Below are 22418 nucleotides of genomic sequence, written 5' to 3' on the forward strand. Positions count from 1 at the left end.
TTAGTTTTAAATTATTATATCATCTCCGTTGCAACTAGATTGGCATCAGTGAAACTCTAGAGCTTGCTCAAAGATCAGCTATTTTTTATTCAAGAAAATTGTTATTGTGGCCTGGTGCCTGCCTATACCTATGAATTATTGTGGTGGGTTCTGTCTAAACGTAGTGTTGTCTTCCTCTCTACAAGTGGCCAGTCTGTCCCTAAATTTCACTCCAACTGTATGGATTTGGTCAACAACAATGTGTTCCGATAGAAAATAATCCCTTCATTTAAAATAAATGCCTTCCTTTCCCTTAAGTACTTTTATTCAAACTAAGGGACTTTGGGCTACAAACAGACATCCTTCCCTTGAAAAGTAGCATAAAATAAACAACTTGAGATTCCTACTTAGAGAAACTTCATAAAATAAGAGAGCAGAGTATCAGGGACATAAGGTGCTGGTAAAACAAAATATGAATTTGTAAATCTTTATGTCCAATTACATTGTTAAAAGAACTTTGAACGGACTGAAGAAAGAGATGTGATGGTGGCAGACAGTTAAAGCAACTGCAGCAGAAAAGCTCACTTTAGGAGTACTAGTAATATATCATTCCTTATCAACAATTTCCACTTGCCAGTCCACTTGCCTCATTTCTACAATATTAACTTGGATACTTAACACAACTATTATGATTAGTGAGACTGGAGAAAAGGGAAGCCTCCTGTGAGATTCAACACTGGAAGTGGAAGAGGGTGGAGAGGGATTATAGCGCTAAATGAAATAAGCTAAACCTTGGAGTTGTTAGACTTTCTTTTTTAAACAGGGAGCTTGCTTGGTTTAAAAAACACAAACAAACAAACAACAAAAAAAATACACAGGTTTGGGGTTGTGGGGAAGCACTGACCATCTGTAAACTCCTAGACAGTAAGGGCTATATGTTATTAATCTTTGTATTCTTTATAAGTAGGACTGTATCTGGCATATAATAGATGCCCAGCAAACGTTTGTTGAGTGACTCAATATTCAGCTCAATATAGTCATAATGGCAAGACTCAGTTTGAGAGACATTATTTTGGTTCAAAGTAGAGCTACCCTTTCTTAGACAGGGCTGGAAATGTTTATGTAGAGGCAAGTTGGGCCAGGATTCAGTGCCAGCCCTGTCAAATGGATTTTTTTCCCCCCTAGGCATTTGTGCCCCACCTCAGGCACAAAGGATTTGGGTGATTAGGAATGTGGAGCCTACTAATAAAGCTTTATAACAGTACACGAAGCACAAGTATATTAGGCGTATTCATCGCATGCCAATTTAAGGGCCTATTTCTCAAGTTATGTTTACTTAGGCTTTCCCCAGAGTGAGTGGTTCCCAATCTGTTTTATTGTCAGTATTTCCCTTTAGTTGTCATCAATTCACTTGCTGTTATTCTTTTAAATGGGACATGTTCTTTGATCCTTCGAAATCTTGCTCAATCTAGGCCCCAAGTGTTGCTCTAAGTCTCAGGAGAAAACGACTTTGGCTGAAGTCGGCTCCCAAAGCCACACCCACTAAGAGGCCTTAAGAGACCTGGGGCTTTCCTGGCGGCTACTCAGCTGCCGGCAACCACGCGGCACGTCGGAATCCCACGGCTTGAGTCCTCCAGTCTCGCCGGCGGAAGGCGCGTCCCCCTCCGCGCCGTGGGCCAGCTCTTTCTGGCCGGGACGCCGGGCCTTCTGCCGGCCCCGCCCGCCCCGGGCTCATTTGCATAGAGGCGCGCGCGGCGCCGGCGAGCGGGAGGGAGGGCGGGCGCGGCCGGGAAGGCGGCGCGCGCGTGCCCTGACAGCTCGGCCCTGCTCGCTCACTCGCTCGTCCCCGGCTTCTGAGCACAGCATGGCGGTCAAGGTGACTCTAACTCTCTGCTGCTGCCTTTATTTCATAAGAGACATTCCGGGGACCGTGCCTGCAGCCCCTCACCTCTTCCTATTTACTTCTTTGCCTGATTGTTAGATAGCGTGTCCTGGGGCTCCAGGGGGAGCCGTGCGGGGCTTGGACCGGAGGGAGAGGATGCCCGGCCGGGGGAGGGGAAGGAGGAGGGATTGTGAGTTGGAGGGGCTTGTAAGGACCACAGGTCGGTGAAGGAAGCGTCTTATCCTGCCCTGGGTACATGGGATTGTGAGCCAGGGGTTGGAGGGCATCAGAAAGGGAGTGGGAGGAAGTGGCATATATAGCCGGGGATGCCTAAGGCATCTGTGTACCGCGGTGGGGGAGGGGGTGAGTAATTGAGTATTTTGGGGGCTCTGGAGCCGGGGGCAGTGGTTGGCATTTGAGCTGCAGGTGGCAGGATGGCTAAAGTATTTAGAAACGTTGCAGCAGTTTTCATTATTTTAGGTTGGGTGGAGAAAGAGAGGGGCGTGGAGATAATTATATTCTGGATTGCTTTCCACGGGAAGAAAGGCCAGCAGGCCATGCGATTAATTTGGGAGTTTCAACTTTCCTGTTGTCTCTACTCTTAATGGCCTCTTGATGTGAAGGTGGGTGGTTGCCAAATGTGTTGCTGGTGGATGTGGAGTAAGGTCGGGGATTGATCCTCATGGCCTTCCCTTTCCAGTCCAGGGGAAATCTATCTGGTAGATTTGCTATATTTTAGGCTCTTCACACCTGTCTTTCTACCTTGTGGTCACAGAGCTCCAATTTGACAGTTGTTATCAGTATTAGCGCTTTTGGTTTGTTTTAAGCTAAATGCCCTTATAAAAGATAAGAGCATTGATTGCTGGCATTTGTGAACGGTAATCTCAAGAGATTGCCTGGTCTCTAGTGAAGCATTAACTGGCTTTTTTTTTTCTTACAGGTGCAGACAACCAAGCGAGGTGATCCTCAGGAGTTAAGAAACATATTCCTACAGGTAAATTGGCTTATGTGCTGTGCTTTTTCTTGGTGGGGGAGATGTAAGTCTAGTACTTTTTAGGCCTTAACTTTCAGGAATGTTCTATTTTCATGTATTCTTAAGAACATGACAATAGATAATGTAGATTATAAGTCTCTTATTAAGTTTTTATAAAAAGATTTCCCTCGCATTATTTTTTTAACATGACTTAAGACATATAAAAAAACACTAAAAAGAATTTCCAGCTTCTCTTAACCATTGTGACCAAAATAAAATTTCAAAACGTATTGACACTCTTGTGCAATTGATAGGTATGATGATTAAAATTCTTTTTTCCTTGAAAGTTGTGTGTTTATAAAGTTTTCCTACTTCTAAGCAACTGTGTAATTTGTTACAGAGATAAGAATATTATAGCTGCTCTTAATTTGTGTGTGTTTTCTACCTCTGTTTATTTATATTATATTCATGGGCATTGGGGCTTGTGTTACAAAATGTTACTGTTTGGGATTCTTGCAAGGATCCACCTTCACTTCTGCTAAGTTTTTAGGATCAGTGACTTGCTGTAGACTTCTAAAAAATTGGCTTAGTTCTTTTGTTTTGCTTTCTTTTCTTAAATTTCAAAAGTTCTGCATGCAGGAAATTGTACCAAAGTACATATAGAGGGAGACAAGCTAAGGTGTTCTACCAAATGTTGTGTTTTTCTCTGAAATCTTCTTTTAAGAACTTTCTATACTGGACCTGGTTCTCATATAGAAACTTTGACCTTGGGCAGGTCCCTGCTGGGTATTAGTTTCCTCTGTAAAATGAGAGGTGATCTCCAAGTTTCCTTCCAACTGCAAAAGTCTATGATTCTATATTAGGAACAGACTCTAACATATACAGATCAGCCTGGAATAGATGACATTTTTATCTGAGACATGTGAGTTGCTTAAGCTATTGTTGGGGAGCACGCTTCACAGATGACCAATTAGTGAAAATGAGAATCTTAAATTTTATAAAATCTGACGAAGGGAAGCATCATTTCCAGAACAAAAGTAATTGTGATAGAAATGCTCTATTTATGGTTCAAAACCTTTATTCCTCACAGTTGTTCTTGAAAATAACCAAAAATATGTCAGTGTTAACCACACCATGTACTCAATTGTTTTATGAGGAGTTCATGTGATATAGTTAATTTTATTTTCTAAATTCGGTAGGCATGGAAGAAATCATTTGAAATGCTGCAGGAGGTGATGAACAGAGCACTGACCCAGGTGTTAGGAACACTGGGTTCAGTTGCCAGCCCTGCCTCTATCTGGTTGTGGTACCTGTAAGCTAATTATCTGGCTTTCCTGGGCTTCATCTTCTCACGTGGGACTCAGTGGGCCATAAGGGAATGTGAACTGAAGTCCTTTCAGCTTTAAAAATCCTATGGAAAAAATCTGTGATTCTGTATGGATTTGGTTTTTGGGGAGAGGGGAGGATGCAAATAGAGAGAGCTGGGACTGTGCCTAGCTTTTTGAAAACTTTTAAATCTTATCTTTTTACACATTATTTTGATGATGCTGTTATTTTTTATACTGAAAATTTGTGGAATTTATAATTGTATGTTTAGCACTAACTGTAAAGCACTGACCCAAGAGTTATTGATAAGAGACAGAGGAGATACTTACCTTCAAGTAGCTGAAGCAGCTTTAGTTGAATCAGTTTGAGGGTAGTTAGCAAGTAACATAGATTTTTAAATTTCTGTCTTAAATACTTCAAACTATAGTTACTTGAAGCTGTAGGACATTATTTAGAAAGTTTTGTTTTAGATACATACGGTTTATAAATATTTTAGAGGTAATAGCAGGCAAAAATACATACTAACTATGCATTTCTTTACAACTTAATGTTGCTACATATATTTACTGAGGATTATTTGTGTGCCATGTATGCACTTGTATTTAGTTTAGTATATTGAATAATTACAGGGGAGGATTGAGCCAAGACTTGAATGGTAATGGACATGTGATTAGCTCCTCTTTGAGACGGGTTCAGTCTCCCACAGTTTTTGGTAGAGGGAGTCAAGAATAATGAAGGCAAATGCATAGCCTCTGGTATGACAGTCAAGTTGGTTTGTCTAGATAATTGTGGTCATGTAATAATAATGACAGTAGCTATCATTTACTGATCGTTCTGTAGTATGCTGGGTATTGACCTAGTCCTTTAAGGGTATTATATTAATTTTCTTTTTTAAAAATTTTTAATTGACATGTAGTTGATTTACAATATTTCAGGTAAGGGTATTTTATTAATTTTCATAACAACCTTAGGAGATAGCATTATTGTCCCTGTTAAACAGATGAAGTTAATTGGCTTGGTTAATGTCACTTAGCTCATAAGTGGTAGAGATTGGATTCAGATCAAACTATAGAATCCATCTTCTTAACCCTTATTCTCTACCATTTGTGGGATCTTGAAATGGGTTGACTTTTGAAAGCTGGAGGTAGGTAAGGGTCTAACAGCAGCTGTATTTGTTAAGAAGTTAAAGAAAAAAAAAATCCGGTTACCTAGGTGATGAAAAAAAGTACCTTTACACTGTGACTACCTAGAACATTTGGCCAAGGAGTTTGGATTTGCAACAGTAGGAAGGCACTGTGGGTTTCTGAGTGGGCAAACTGAAATGGTGAATTCTGGCAGCTCTTTGTGTATGTTGGATAAAGTGTGGAGAGGTTGGAAGTAGGTAGAGAGATCAGTTAAGAGGCTATTGAAATAATTCATGTTGTAGATAATGACCTGGAGTGGCCGATGGCTGAGGAAATGGAATGGAAGGGCAATACCAGGGACTTTGGAAGGGATGAATCAATTGAATTTGGTATTAAATATGAAAGTAAAGGAAGGAGTAGTGAATCTGGCATTTTTAGAATAGATGTTAATTTATAAGGCATCTCTTTTGGGAATTTGAGGGGGGGCGGTTTGAAGTTTGGTTGCTAAATAAATGTGTCCCAGTAAGTAAAAGTCATACAAATTTGTACAGGTGGTAGATGAATCCTTGGGTTAGGGGGATTAATTATAAAAGAAACCAGACAGGGAATAAGGGACTGATTTGTAAGTGATATCCTCAATTGAAGTGGAAGGAGGAGGAGGAGAACTAGGGAGAATGATCCCATGGGAGTTTAGAGTTTCACAAAAAGGGTATAGTCAAAGGCTATAGTCAAAGACTAAAAGATTATTCTAGATTATTATTATTCTAGATTATTCTAGATTATTCTGTTATTAGTACAATTTGGTTTTGGTAGGATTTGGGGGTCACTTGAGTTCAGGGTCATTTGAGCTACTTAAAGAGAAGATTTAATTTTGAATCTTAGAATGCAGTTGAAAGCTCTCTTTTATAAAATTTAGATCTGTGGCATTAACTGTCTAAATTCACAAATAGTCGGTGTGGCTCAAAAAATAATTTGTTTTGTAAACAGCAAAATATTCCTGTTTGAAAGTGTTGTTATATCTATGTTTAATGGAATCATGTGTGCAAGTTCATGAGAGTAAAGCATTGCGGTTCTGAGTATAGAGAAATAGGTTTATTTTGTCTGTGTTCATTGTTTCTCAAATTTTGATGAGCTATGTTTTCTATTAATTAAAAAAGAACAATAATATTCACTAGGATTCTGCTTTTTCCTGCCACCCAAGTTCATAAAATTGGAGCAAAGCTATGAATTCTTATGTGTTAGACTGCTATAATTTTACAACCAGCTGTCAAGCTAATATTTTACTGTTGCTACCCTTACAACTGTCATTTCTTGATTTATGCCTTCTTTTACCTCTCTCACCCACACACTATCATTGACCCAAATTTGCTACATCAGAGGTATACAGTAGCAAAAGGAGACGATAGAAGCAATGAAGAGGGAGGTGAGGTGAGGACAACAGGAATGTCACAGGCTGTTTGTTATAAGCCTGATGAATTTCAAAATGAAGAGTTAATCTGGTTTGGTCTGTGCTTTGTGGCAAAGTAGGTTTATCAAAAAACTGTTTTAAGGGACTTCCCTGGCTGTCCAGTGGTTAGGACTTGGCGCTTTCACTGCTGTGGCCCCCGGTTCAATCCCTGGTTGGGAACTAAGATCCTGCAAGCTGTGCGGTGGGGCCGAAAAAACCAAACCAAACCAAACCAAAACAAAAAACTGTTTTAAGTGAATGATTTTTCAAGATCTCTGTCTTTTTTTTTTTTTTATAAATTTATTTATTTTATTTTATTTACTTTTGGCTGCATTGGATCTTCGTTGCTGTGCACGGGCTTTCTCTAGTTGTGGCGAGCGGGGGCTACTCTTCGTTGTGTTGCGCGGGCTTCTCATTGTGGTGGCTTCTCTTGTTGCAGAGCGCGGGCTGTAAGTGCGCGGGCTCAGTTGTGGCACGTGGGCTCAGTAGTTGTGGCTCGTGGGCTCTAGGTGCGTGGGCTCAGTAGTTGTGGCACGTGGGCTCTGTAGTTGTGGCTCGTGGGCTCTAGAGCACAGGCTCAGTAGTTGTGGCACACAGGCTTGCTCTGCAGTACGTGGGATCTTCCCGGACCAGGGCTCGAACCCGTGTCCCCTGCATTGGCAGGCGGATTCTTAACCACTGCACCACCAGGGAAGCCCTCTGTCTGTTTTTTAGTTGATAGATTTTCTGTTGTTCATTTACCAATGTATTCTATGTTAAAAGCAATACATGTTGAGACTGTACCGTTGTATATGCTAGACCAAAAATGTATGGCAATGTAGAAACCAAATATTATTTTGATCCTGTTCTTTTTTTTTATTATCACCAATGTAACAATGAAGATCATATCGCATATAAAATTATGAAAATGCATTTTTTCTATCTTGTTTATTTTACATTAGAAAGTAGGTATAGAAGATGCTGCTGCTAATGTAAAGCAAAGAGTGATTCTTCCTTAGGGTTTTTATGATAACATATAAATTTTTGATTGAAAGAAATGTCCTTCACTCAGTAAATATTTGTTTACATATTACATATTTATTTACTTTTGGCAGTAACCTGTGGCTGAGAAGGGAATTAAGCAGGGCTTTTGGCAGGAGACTTTTCTATTTTGTTGAAATATGAGTTAGGACTATGTTTTCCAAAGTGTAGAATGTGTACCACAATATTACAGTTCTAATAAGATTATCAAGTATTGAAAGATGATAACATCTACTGAGGCCAAATGTGGAGAAGAAAGGTGCTCTCATACTGCATTTGTGGAAACAAAGACTCTTTGCAAAGCAGTTGGCAATGGTTTAAAATAAAAAGATACCACTTAAACAAGCAATCCTACTTTTGGGATATTTATGCCAGAGAAATAAAAATATTCATAAGAATATATATGTACAAGGTTGTTAGTGGCAGCACTCAATTGTCCCTCAAAAAATAGAAAAAAAAAAGGGGGGGGGACAAAATAAATGCTATCAAAGGGAAGCGGTAGAAAAATTATGAAATAGCCATAACATGGAAAATTATGCAGATACGAGAAAGAATGAGTTAGGCTTATTCCAGCTGATTTAGAGGGATTGCCAAAGTACTATAAATGAGGATAGAAAGATGTAAAAAAGTTTATGTAGAATGATTCTACTTTTCTAAATATTACTTCATATATGTTGTATGTATATTTAAACATATATATGTTTGATATGATTTAATGGGCATTAAGAAAGGTATGGAAGGCTAGATAATGTTAACTTGGTTGGGGAAAGAATTCGGGGGAAATAAAAACAAAATTTCAATGTATATGTATTAAATCTTGAGCAAGTGAATAATTTAAAAAGTAAGAACTTAGTAATTCAGAACCTGAAGTTAAAAAAGGACTTTGCAGTGTAAATTGGGTTGTAGAACCCAGTAAGAGACACACAGAAGGGGATATATAGTTTTCTTAGCCACACCGATTAACAGGTTTTCACCAGTTTTTCAGACTATAGGAATTGAAGATGATAACCTTTATCTTTAGTTTATAAAGTATTTGCCATAAACTATGTAGAGTTCTCATTAATAAAAAAGTGTTAGGCATTAAGGGCATACTAGCAACATAGTGAAGCCTTTATCCTTGAATCAACTAGACAGATTAAAAATAATTGAAAAGATGAAAAAATGTGTTATTAAATGCCATCTATGTTCTACTACCAATCAATACATTTTTAATTGTCTTCTATGTGATAGGCTAGGCATATGTGTGGTTCTACCTTTGTAGATAAGATAGAGGAGTTTAGTGAAGGTAGGACCTCACATTCTAGGTAGGGGTGAGACAGACAATAACAAAGCCCACACACTGAGAAACAAACAAACAAACAAAAACCAACTACAGATTGTGACAAGTCCAATAAATGGAATGATGGAAAAGGTGATTGTTTTTCAAGATGGTGGCTAGTGAAGGCCCCTGAGGAAGTGATATTAGGGCTGAGAACTGAAAGGTAGGTATAGAGAGTTCCGCAAGTACAAGGGCCTAGATGTTGATAGGGTTTGGTATGTTCAACAAACAAAAATGAGGCCAGTGTGCCTGAAGCGTCAGTGAGTGAGGGGGTGCGTGGCCAGTAAGAGATGAGGCTGAAGGAGCCACACCAAGCAGGGCCTTGTTTGTAGGCCATGAAGAAGAGTTTGGATTCTTCTTATAAAGAGTGTCGTGGAAACCGCTGAAGGTCCTTCACCTTGGAAGTGGAATGATTCAATTTATATTTTAAATACATTGTATTTAGATAGATCATATTGAAATGTAAGCTTTCTCATACATTTCTGTACTTTCTCGTGGATGACTGCCTTGAGTAGACTGTGATTCTTTCAGTTTCATTTCCTCCTCTCCACAGCATTCTTAGAATATCTTGAGCTGGGCCTTGGTTGACTCCTTTTCATTCAGGAGGCAACAGAGTGTAGCTGGAACCTACATGGGCTTTGTAATCTAACCAGAACTTGAATCCTTATTTGATCCCTTTTTGCAATATGACCTTAGGTGTTTACATTACTTTTGGAGTCTGTTTCCTCATCTGTCTAAGAAAGAGTAACCATATCTAGCATGTAGGGATGTTATAAAGATAAATAAGGTAATGTGTAAATAGTGCCTGACACATGGAGAATCTAGTAAAGCTTAGTTCTTTGTCCCCTTCCTTTTCTTCTGAGGTGAGGACTTTTCTTTCCTGAAAAGGATCTCAGTCCCTTGTGTTCCCCAGGTAACTGTGCTGGACCTATAAAGTGACTAAGATGCTAATAAGTGTTTATGATTATGTACATGTAATCAGTTAATTACATTCTTTTTTTTTTTTTTTTTTTTTGGGGATGTGTTGGGTCTTCGTTGCTGTGCGCGGGCTTTTCTCTAGTTGCAGTGAGTGGGGACTACTCTTCGTTGTGGTGCGCAGGCTTCTCATTGCGGTGGCTTCTTTTTGTTGCGGAGCACGTGCTCTAGGTGCGCTGGCTTCAGTAGTTGTAGTGCACAGGCTTAGTTGCTCCGCGGCCTGTGGGATCTTCCCGGACCAGGGCTCAACCCATGTCCCCTGCATTGGCAGGCGGATTCTTAACCACTGCACCGCCAGGGCAGTCCTACTCACATTCTTGAGATATACATCTGAAGATCTTCACAAATCCCCACATTCAGAAATACCACCGTAAGAGGTAATTTCTCACCAGTCTGTAGGTTCTGAGAAGGGGTAGAGCCATGGTCTAAGACTGGGAGACTGTGGAAGATATATGCAGTTTTCTTTTGAACCTTCAGTTGCTCTTTCTGAATCAGAGAAGGAAAAATAGTCCAACCAAGAAATACCAAGACACAGATGTGAAAGAGAGACTTGTAATTCATTCTTTATGTGTGTAATTTAAAAAAAATCATCATCTCCCTGTTCTGTCCAGCTCTCTTTTACTTAGTGCTGCTGAAATTTCTGAAACATCGTTCACTGAAACCAGTGCCGTGGCCAGTATTGGGCTTCTAGAACTGTGCTATTGTTTGCTTACTATTATGTCTTAGGCACTGTTTTAAGTGTTTTATACAAATCATATGCAATCCTCAGAACAACTCTATAAGGTAGGTGCCATTAATATTCCCATTTTATAGATGAGAAAACTGAGCCCCAGAACAGTTAAGCAACCTCCTCAAGGTTGTATGGTAAATGGAAGAGACTTGCTTTATGTATGTTAATACAACATGCCTTTTTTACTTAATATTGTATGGCAATACAGGTATGGTAGTAAGTGTAGAATCATCTCATTGTTTTTTTGTAACCTTTTAAAAAGCCTTTTTTATTATGGAAAATTTCAAACATATATGAATTTAAAGAAGGTAGCATAATGAATTGCTATGTACCCATCACTGATCTTCACCAACTATCATAGCTAATTTTGCTTCATCTATATTGCAGCTGCACTGGATTATTCTGAAGCAATTCCCAGACATCCTATCACTGCATGCATAAATACTTTAGTGTCTGTCTCTAAAAGATGATGACTCTGAAAAACCAACCAAACCACAATACGTTGTCACACCTAAAATTTTTCCTTAACCACATGGATTTCCATTCACTGTTGAAATTTCCATGCTTGTTTCATTTTTTCTTTTTAAAGGTAACTTTTTTTTTTTTAATTTTTATTTTTGGCTGCATTGGGTCTTCACTGCTGACGCGCTGGCTTTCTCTAGTTGTGGCGAGCGGAGGCTGCTCTTTGTTGCAGTGTGCGGGCTTCTCATTGCAGTGGCTTCTCTTGTTGCAGAGCACGGGCTCTAGGTGAGCGGGCTTCAGTAGTTGTGGCACACAGGCTTCAGTAGTTGTGGCTCGTAGGCTCTAGAGCGCAAGCTCAGTAGTTGTGGCACACGGGCTTAGTTGCTCCACAGCATGTGGGATCTTCCCAGACCAGGGCTCGGATCCGTGTCCCTTGCATTGGCAGGCAGATTCTTAACCACTGCGCCACCAGGAAAGTCTCTTGCTTGATTTTTTTAAAGTTGCTTTTTTAAAATCAGGACCCAAGCCAGGTTCCTACATTGCATTTTGTTGATTTGTCTTTGCTCCCTACCAGGATAAAGGGCCTTCTTTCTCCATGGCAAAAATCTTGCTATTTAATCAAGGCTTACCAACAGTAAAGCATTCTGTACTCCTAGGAGCTGCACCTTGATTGTCAAATGTGATTTGCCCCGGCTTATAAGTATATACGCTCCTTGTATGTTCCCATGGTTACTTAGACCAAGAGATTGAAGTATTTATTTTAAAAACAATGCAAATTAATTATTCAACTTAATCTGCCCTGAGAAGCATTCTAGTTCCAGTTATTGACTTGTCTGGGGTCATTATTTTATTTCCAAGGTTTTCGGCCATTTTTAGGGGTTGTTTTGATAGACTTAGTTTATTATGGTAGCTTTAGTTGATTTCAGTGATTAAGGAGAGTCTTACACCTCCTCATTCTGTTAGAAATTGCATTGTTTAGTAGCTGACAGTAGGACTTGCTGTAATGGACAGTAAAAAATACATATATTAAAGCAAAAAGAGAATAGTATTTCATGAAGCAATCAGAGTGAGAAAGGCAGACTTCTGGAGAATTTTCTTTGCAAAATTAAATAGAAGGGCTTCCCTGGTGGCGCAGTGGTTGAGAGTCTGCCTGCCAATGCAGGGGACGCAGGTTCGAGCCCTGGTCTGGGAAGATCCCACATGCCGCGGAGCAACTGGGCCCGTGAGCCACAATTACTGAGCCTGCGCGTCTGGAGCCTGTGCTCCGCAACAAGAGAGGCCGCAATGGTGAGAGGCCCGCGCACAGCGATGAAGAGTGGTCCCCACTTGCCGCAACTGGAGAAAGCCCTCGCACAGAAACGAAGACTCAACACAGTCATAAATAAATAAATAAATAAATAAAAGAACGTGAATTTCTAAAAAAAAAAAAAAGTTGGAACTTTAAAAAAAAAAAAAATTAAATAGAAGGTTTTGTTTCTAGTATACGTGAAATATGCAACTGAAAGTGCTAATTAGATGTATAAAACTGCCTTTTCCTAATGCATTTGTAGATTTTAGTAAATATCAGAAAAATTTTGTCACTAATTAAAATCTCTGTTTAAAAAAAATTAATGCGGCTCAATAGAGTTGTTAAAATTTATGTGACCATATGTGTTAAAAATTATTTTTTCTCATTAAAATATTATTTATGATAGATGAATTCCACATTGTACTATTGTAACAGGGTTTGTGTTGTTGGATTTGTTGCGGTCTTTGCTTGTTGCATAGAGTGCTTGTGTAGTGAAAGGGCATGCATTCCTGACTAAATTTGGCTTCCATTAGGAGTAAGAGCAGTAATAATAGTGAAGGACAGCAAGAGGATTAGCTTCATATGCTCAGCTCTTGCCTTGGTACCTGTCTTTCTCCTCCACTGTTCATGTAATTCGTTTTTCTATATGGGAAATGCTCTACGTGATATTTGTAGTTACTGAACTTTGTGACGTTGTCGTTTGAGAATTACTGAAATCGCAAGGATGTTAAGATCTGAAAATGTCAGTGTATCTTAATTGGAGCAAAGTCATGGAGGAACAGTGTGTTTTGACTCATGTTACAGCCACATGTTGGCTGAGCAGAGATGAAGCTGCCTAGACCAGTCAGGACTGATTTTCTGGTAAACCCAAGAATAGTGGAAGTCAACCCCAAAGAAACCTTGGTTTGGATAAAGGTGAGGAGTTAGAAGAGTAACTCCTTCATGTTCGAGCAGAAGCAGAAAAATTCAATACACAAGGAGGGAAATTGGGATCCTCTGCTTTTCTGTGTTTTCTAAGCATTTTAGAATAACTATGTCAATATGCATTAGCTTTACAATTTCCAAGTACTTTGGTGTTCAAGATCTCATTTTCTTCCTTAAAAAAATATCTATCTTTCTGGAACTTCTTGTTAAAGAAACTCTGAGAAGCTATGTGTTTGCTCAAGAAATCTCTACTAGTTAACGACCCAGGCTTAGTTCCTGTTTTCTGACCTTAGTTTCAGTGTCCATCATGCCATCCTCTCTGAGCAACTTGAGGGCTGGAGCTAAGTGTTTTTGATCTCTACATCCCTAGTACCAGGCCTAATGCCCAGCACAAAGTTGGTGCTTGATAAATGTTTTACAAGTGAAAACAAAGTAACCTGAAAGATTTGATTTAAGCAGATTTTCGGCTTAATAAGTAGTGCTTCTAGATATATTACCTTGTTTTGGTATTACTGAAAAAAGAAAATCCTTTATCTTGACACACTGTATAATTTTTTAAAAAGTAACCAACTTTCTAGTCACAGCCTGTCAGAATTTTCCTTTATAATCTCTGGAAAATCTTTTAGAAATATCAAACATCAAATAAAATCTGTTTTTGAACTTAAACCATTTAAACAGGTAATTTAATATCATTTAGACTATTTGGGTTTACTCATTCATGTCATTGAATTTTAAGTTAACCTTTTTTTTTTCTTTACTCAATGGAAATTTAGGGTTGTGTATAGACTTTTTGTAAAGTCTACTTTATAGTTAACCTGTGATGTAGGTTGCATACATTCTAAAGGTTACTTAAGGTTAAATTTGGTAAATTGCAAAGGCGTTACTGTTATCCAATTTACTACAGTCAAGTGAGGTCTTGATGTGTTGATCTGTAGGCTTGATAGGCAAAACACTTCTAGATAACATGATCTTATCATTTGGTGCTAGAGGTAGTTCAGTGCAAGTACAACATAAATCTGTATATGAAACCCTACTGTCTTTTATCAGCAATAATTTTGATTAAGTGTATAAAGATTCTAATTTTTCATTAAGATTCATTTTCTTTCTCAAGCTTCAGAATGTCAAGGCTTTTTCAAACACATGAACTATACTCAAAGTAAATTCAGATATTTCTGGAAATGTCAAAGCTATGTGCACTTTTACATTAAAATACTTAGGTTAGGAAAAAGTTTAATCGAGAGAATAGACTATTTTTATTCAGATACTGTCAGCTACTTCTTGTCTATGTCTTTCGTGTGTCCTTGACTTCTTGCCCAAGAGGGATTTATGACTGCTTAAGAAACATATTTGAAATGGCAAACGATTAACTCTAAAGTTATTTGGAGTATGGATATAATATTTGGTTAATTTCATTTAAAGTCATTTTAGTTCAGTCTTTGAAATGATAGGAACAAAATAGGAATGATATTGTGGGACTTCCCTGGTGGCACAGTGGTTAAGAATCCGCCTGCCAATGCAGGGGGCATGGGTTCGATCCCTGGTCCGGGAGGATCCCACATGCCACGGAGCAACTAAGCCGGTGAGCCACAACTGCTGAGCCCATGCGCCACAACTACTGAAGCCCGTGCATCTAGAGCCCGTGCTCTGCAACAAGAGAAGCCACCTCAGTGAGAAGCCCGCGCACCGCAACTAGAGAAAGCCTGCCTGCAGCAATGAAGACCCAACACAGCCAAAAATAAATAAATAAATTAATTTTTAAAAAACTTTAAAAAAAATTAAAAAATGATATTGTGAAACTACTAAATTACTTTAATATATTAATATTTTAGCATAAGTGTTAGCCTAGGAGATCCAAAACTTTTTTTAAATTGCTTTTTATCATTTTTAGTGTAAACATGCAAGTCATTTTGGTTAGCAGAAAGAGAAGGTCTCAATAAGGCCACTTAACCTTTTCCTATTTCTAGCTGTTTGTGTTACTTTAGGCCTTGTTTTGGTCTGTTTAAACATTATTATCAAGTCAATTAAAATAAGTGTTGAAAGCAATGAAGTTATTTAAAATAAACAGGTCAGTCTTCTTTTAAAAAATACTTTTTGGTTTAAATGTATCACCTGTTTTTGAGGTACCTGCTTTTTTTTGTTAACATAATACCTAAAATGTTTTAGTCTCTTGACTGACTGTGAGTAGATTGTAGTTTCAGTTCTAAATTCCCTCTTCTGTTTTGTCTGTTCAGGCAGCAGGCTCACTGACATTGCCAAGTAATTGTCTCTAATTTAATGAGTTAATTAGTTAACTGTCTCCTGCAGAAGTCAAGTACTGACTCCTTGTAGATGAGAAGACTTGTGTTTTTTTCCTCTGAGCTATGCACTTTTTCAGTTAAAATCAAGTTAAAATAGACTAGGAGAGTTGGGGAAAACACTAGCAAAATACCTCAGGGTAAGTGATTCTCTGGCATCATTTATAACCTAAGATACTGGCAAAGCCTGTTCCAAGTACATGTCAACAAAAGCATTTGTTTTCCTTGTTGGCCACTGTGTCCTTGGTGATTTGTGCTAAGGCTGCTTTATTTCCTGATAGTTTTAAAGTCAAGAATGTTGTGAAATGCTGGTGATTCAGTAAGTACAGTATACATTCTGTGTGTGTGTGTGTGTGTGTGTGTGTGTGTTCTGTGTATATAGTGGTGATAGTCCTGGCAATCAAATTCAGGTATTAGTATTAGATATTGGACACCTCCGTGACTAAAGAAATGAACAATTAGTTGCTGTATTTTGTTAATACTAACTCTGAAATGTTTTCATATTGTTTCTTTTGAAAATTGACATCTGCTAATTAAAGAAAGCAACACTCAAATTGTGAAGTGAGAGAACAAAGATCACCATAACCCATCTCTTGTATTTTCTTATTTTATATTTAGTTCTTAATTCTTTTAAATTTCTCGTAAAAGTTGGCCCAGGATTCTTTGTCAAAGAATATGAGCATTTCTATGGTTCTTTATATATGACATGTATGTATATTTGTGTGTATGTACATATATATTGCTAAATCACTTTTTAAAAATTTATTTATTTATTTATTTATTTATTTATTTATTTATTTATGGCTGTGTTGGGTCTTCACTGCTGCGCACAGGCTTTCTCTAGTTGCAGTGAGCAGGCTTCTCATTGTCGTGGCTTCTCTTGTTGCGGAGCACGGGCTCTAGGTGCACAGGCTTCAGTAGTTGTGGCACGTGGGCTCAGTAGTTGTGGCTCACAGGCTCTAGAGCGCAAGCTCAGTATTTGTGGCACAGGGGCTTAGTTGCTCCGCAGCATGTGGGATCTTCCCGGGCCAGGGCTCAAACCCATGTCCCCGGCATTGGCAGGCGGATTCTTAACCACTGCGCAACCAGGGAAGCCCTAAATCACTTTTTAAAAGGACTGAATTTGAAAAAGCAAGGTGTCTAGAACAATATAAACAGTATGTTATCATTTGTGTAAAAAAGAAATGGATAAGAATATTCATACATACATATTTGTATGTATATATATTGGCATATATATATATCTTATATATAAAATTTACTTGTTTATGCACAAAACCATCTCTGGAAGCATATGCAAGAAATTGATTGCCCCTGGAGTGAGGAATTGAGTGACTGGGGACAGAGGTGGGAGGAAGACTTTTCACTGTATATCCTTTTGAATTTTGAGTGGTATGAACTGACAGTATTAAAATCATAAATAAAACAAAAAGCTGCTAGCAGTGGGTGAAAGTCCCCATTGTTTTTCATTTTCATTCCCATTGCCTTGGTTCAGGCCTCAATCTCTTTTACCTGGATCGTTGCAGTAGCCACTGCTTGGTCTCCCTGCCCCCAGTCAGTTTCTCTCTTCTCCAGTCCATCTTTTACATTGCCTCCAGAGAGAGCACAGGTCAGATCATGTCTCTCTCCTGTCGTAAAATTTTCAGTGGCTTCCCATGGCCAGGATAAAGTACAGACTATTCAGTTTAGCATTCCACGTCTTCCACTATCTGGTCTCAAACTGCCTTTCAGCTTCACTTTCTTCTACATATCTTTGTATACCCTCTCTTTGTTACCATTTCTTTCTCCAACTAACTCCTCCTCCCCCAAAAAAGAAATAAATATATTTTTAGAATTTCTGTGTTTGCTTTTTTTTTTTTTTTTTTTTTTTAAAGCCTGAAATACCCTTTCTCTCCATTTGCAGTTGAAATTAAATTTTACTTTCAAGGCCTATTCTAAACATTATTTTCTTTTCCCTCCTACCAATCCCTTCCCACCTATCCGCAAAATGAATCATTCTTTTTGGTTCCCAGTGTATGTTTCTCATACCTTTGGCCCTCATACTAGTTAGTTGTTGACTTGTCAGTCTCTTAAAGTTCTATTTTTATACTTCCTTGTATTGATCCCTCTTTCCAGTTGCAGTAGTCTCCCTGACATTGTGCCTTTCCCCACTCCTGCCTGTCCTTAACTCTGGTGGTTTTTGTATCTTGGTAAACATGCCAGGGTATACATGTCAATGTATAGCATAACGATGTTATGTTATACATTGAAGAACTTCAAAGAGGAGAAGAAGCAGTTGATTAGAATTAGTAGAATCCACTCACTATCACTATCAATGCCATTCAGTTTATTTTTTCTTTATCCTATGTTTGCATGTGTATTGTTTTAAAATTCAAAGATTATTTAGTTTTCATTTTATAGATGTGTGCTATATCTAGAGGCCTGGGAGGAGAATGGCATTGTTGAAGGACTCACAGCGAGTTAGTGGTAGAGCCAGGATATAAACCCAGGACCCTTTCAGGAATGACTTTTATAGCATGTAGAGAGAACATGACTTTATTTTGGGGTGATATTAGTTAGGTGCTTTTGGTAGTACCAGCTAGCAAAAATGTGTCCACCTTTGGGCTGCTTCTTGTGCAGGCTGATAGAGCATTTGTTGCGATAGCCTCTATGGTATTTTTCAGAGTACAACAAAGGAAACATTTAAAAATTTAATTCTCTCCTTATTGAAAGAGCTAGTGGCTTGGTTTAGACAGATTCACAAATGAGGACATTTGAAATGCTTAACCAAAAAGCAGACCAACAGTCCTTTGCTCTTATCCTTCTCATCCTCGTCTTGTTTCCTAGAAGCAACCTCTTGTAACTTTTCTAGCTATTCATTTTGATATTTCCCTTCATACTTCTATACTCCTATATCTAGACACTATTGACTTTCTTTTATAGCAGTTGAGGACTTAGCTTCTTTATACTACTTCCTCCCCCATTCTTCTCCCTCCATTCTTATGAGCATATTTGTAATTGTTATTAAATTAATATTTGGTATCTACATTATTATGACTAAGTTCTGTTTATTTTCAGCCAAGTCATGTATTATAATATTTTCTATTTTTACACAAAAGAAGTACTTATTCATAATTTAATTTTTTTATAGAGTTAAAAATTACTTAACTTTTCATTTACTTAGTGATTTGTGTACCTAGTACTAATTCATTAACAAATGTTTACTGAGTGCCCTCCATGTGCCAGGTATTATTCTTGGTGCTTGGGGATACATCAGTGAACAAACTAGACAAAAATTCCTTCTTTTGTGTTATTTACATTCTAGTTGGGAGATACAGTAAACATAATAAAGAAGTAAAATATATAGTATGTTAGAAGGTGATAGGTGCCAGGGGGAAAAAAAGCAGAGCACCCTGGGGGAATTGGGAATATGATATAGGCGTGGGTGGTGATGCGAAATAGGCTGATGAAGAGTAGGTCTCGTTGAGAGGAGGGCATTTGCATGAAGATTTAAGCTCCTCCCTATGTTATTTTCCACGTGCCAAATGCCTTGGATACCCTGACATTCCAGTTTCCCTAGTGGCTTGCCCTCTTGGAGCCCTCTGTCTGCCCCAGCCAGGAATGGCACTCCAGAGACCGGCAGCACAAATGTTGTACTGGGATTTCCCTTGGCCACTTTACTGGGTTTGATTATCTGTTTCCTGGATCCCCTGTCTTTCTCTTACTTGGTCCATGCTCTCTTTTTGATGGAGCGAATTATCTTATAGCTTCCTGAGAAAGGGTACATAAAGGGAGAAAAAAAATCTTGAGAACCTGGATATCTCAAAGTACTTTTTTTTTTTTTTAATAAATTTATTTATTTATTTATATTTATTTTTGGCTGTGTTGGGTCTTCGTTTCTGTGCGAGGGCTTTCTCCAGTTGCGGCAAGCGGGGGCCACTCTTCATCGCGGTGCGCGGGCCTCTCACTATCGTGGCCTCTCTTGTTGCGGAGCACGGGCTCCAGACGCGCAGGCTCAGCGGTTGTGGCTCATGGGCCCAGTTGCTCCGCGGCATGTGGGATCTTCCCGGACCAGGGCTCGAACCCGTGTCCCCTGCATTGGCAGGCGGATTCTCAACCACTGCGCCACCAGGGAAGCCCCTCAAAGTACTTTTAACCTACTCTTACAATTGGTTGAAAGTTTGACTCAGTTTAGAATTCTATGTTAGAAATCATTTCTCTTAGAATTTTCAGTGCCTTACTGCAATGTCTTCAAGCTTCTATTGTTTCTGTTGGGAAACACTGAGGCCCATGATTCATAATTCTTTATATATGACCTATTTTTTCTCTCTGAAAACTTTTAAGATTTTCTCTTTATCCTGATGTTCTGCAATTTTATGATGATGGACCAGGCTCTGGTGTGGGTTTTTGTTTTGTTTGTTTGAATTTATTGTGCTTGGCACTAGTGGGCCCTTGTATTCCTCAATTCTGGCAAATTTTCTGATGTTACTACTTTGATAGTTGACTGAAGTAGCTAAATTGATCAACTACAACCCAAAGATGAAGGCTTTGGTTGTTCATGTTTGGTCACACCATAGTACATAAAACCCTGAATGTATAAAGAGGCATTTATATGATAGGCCGGTATTATTATTATTTTATTCTCTAAAATTATTGACGTAAAAGGCAGAATGTTTTTGTTTTTTCTCGCTCCTGGAACTTAGAATGAGTACCTATGATGCCAGGTCTTGTTTGCTATGCTGTTGTCATTCAAGGTTTGGCAGGTTGTGTCCCCATCCCCACCCCCCCGACTCTTGCAGGCAGGAAGTCTCCAGATGTTATCTTCTCGCTTTCCATCTTGCTCACTTGGCTGCCCTTTCACCTTTCTTCGTCTTTCTCATATTTTTTCATATATATCTACACATACATTTGATTGACATAGAAGTCATTACATAAAATTTACCATTTTAAAGTATGCAAGTCAGTGTTTTTTAGTTTATTTACAATGTTGTATGACTATCACCACTATCTAATTCCAGAACATTTTTATCACCCCCAAAGAAAAACCCCCTACGTAAAGTGGTTACTCTCCATTCACCCCTCCTCCTAGTTCCTGGCAACTACTCTTTTCTCTGAAGCTCTGAATTTGCCTGTTGTGGACATTTCATATAAATGGGATCATGTGGTATGTGGCCTTTTGTGTGGTTTCTTTACCTTATAATGTTTTCAAGGTTCATCCATATTGTAGCATGTATCAGTACCTTACTGATGTTCTTAACTCAGGCTCTGGGTGTTTGTTTTTTGACTATCCAGAGAAAAATCTGCATTTATTATTCTTATTTTGATTATGATACTGGCCTTTAATTTACCTTTTCAGAAAACATTTGTTGGCTACAAAATGATATTGAATACTTTTAATTTTAAGTATACATTATTTATTTATTTTTTAGTATGCCAGTACTGAGGTCAATGGAGAACATTACATGACCCCGGAAGACTTTGTCCAGCGCTATCTTGGACTGTATAATGATCCAAATAGCAATCCGAAGATTGTGCAGCTCTTGGCAGGAGTAGCTGATCAAACCAAGGATGGGTAAGAACCTTTATGCGCTTTTTAAAAACTAATGTTCTTCCATATTATATTAAAAAATAGGAAAACCATGAATTTACCCATGACCATCTGGAATTTTAATATTAATAAACCATATCTTTTCTTAGAAGTTATAAAAACTTATTTAGTGCCATTATCAAATATACTAGCATTTCTTTCTTTTTTTTCTTTTTTTGAAAAAAAAATTACGTGCAAAAGCCGTATTTTATATTGAATAATCTGAGCAGAATGGTTTTCAGGTAACTAAGTGTCTTTCATTCATTCAGTAAATATTGAGTACCTACTATATTTTAGGCAGTGTACTAAGTACTAGAATTCCATCAGTGAATAAATCACAGAAAACCAATAAACAAAATTTAAAAGTAAATTATAATGTTAGGTGGTTATAACTGCTATGAAGAAAAATAAATCAGGGAAGAATTTAGAGAGTGGTATTTATTCATTTATCTGTGTACTCATTTATCTGACAAATATTTATTGAACAACCACCATTTGCCAGGCACTGTTGGACGTTAGAAATACAAACAAATTAAATGAGGTTCCTGACCGTAAGAAGAAGCTCATGGCTTAGTGAGAAAGAGGATGAGTAAACACAGAAAAAAAAGTAATACTTTGGGAATAAGGTGTTATAGTAGAACCATATGAAACATACAAAGGACACCCAAGAAAGCATGGTTAACTCTGTTTTGGGTGGTCAGGAGAGCATCTTAGAAGAAGTGATGCTTGAGTGAAATCTGACAAGACAAAAAGGAGCTTGCTGGTGGTTGGACAAATAGGGAGGAGAATTCCAGGAAAGGGAACAACAGTGGCATGAAACATCAAAGGCCACTTGCATGTCTCTGCTGCATACACATTGAGGAGGTTGTGTTATAAGTACTTTGGTGGGGCTGTGGCATTACTTTGTTGTTGTCAGAGTAGCGGTTGGAGTGCAGCTGGGGACCTCATGTGCTTAGCTTTGACTGTATCCTGTAGGCTTGTGACTCTCAGACTTGGAGGTATTTTTAGCCTGGCAGTGTATACACGTGTGCAGTCACAGAAGTTACAAGGTGCATCTTACTAGCGTGTCAGTTTACTCAAATCAAGGGGAAACAGCATTTTTATATTAAA

At 38.4% G+C, this 22418-nt stretch overlaps 1 protein-coding gene across 3 annotated transcripts in view; it reads left to right on the forward strand.

Annotated features, from left to right (window-relative positions):
* SLC25A12 (solute carrier family 25 member 12) overlaps nucleotides 1–22418 on the forward strand; it is a 183455-nt gene that overhangs the window by 90994 nt on the left and 70043 nt on the right. The window contains exons 1-3 of one of the 3 annotated variants that reach the window (XM_082395400.1): nucleotides 1531–1855; nucleotides 2802–2855; nucleotides 21151–21293. In XM_082395400.1, coding sequence (XP_082251526.1) covers nucleotides 1844–1855; nucleotides 2802–2855; nucleotides 21151–21293 — 209 coding nt within the window. In that variant the 5' untranslated portion in view covers nucleotides 1531–1843. Of the gene's footprint in view, nucleotides 1–1530; nucleotides 1856–2801; nucleotides 2856–21150; nucleotides 21294–22418 lie in introns of those variants that run through there. The other 2 variants (XM_082395399.1, XM_082395398.1) reach the window with 2 other exon arrangements.

Source organism: Balaenoptera borealis (genome assembly GCF_965194805.1).
Source record: "Balaenoptera borealis genome assembly, chromosome: 6".
In the NCBI taxonomy this organism is placed as follows: domain Eukaryota; kingdom Metazoa; phylum Chordata; class Mammalia; order Artiodactyla; family Balaenopteridae; genus Balaenoptera; species Balaenoptera borealis.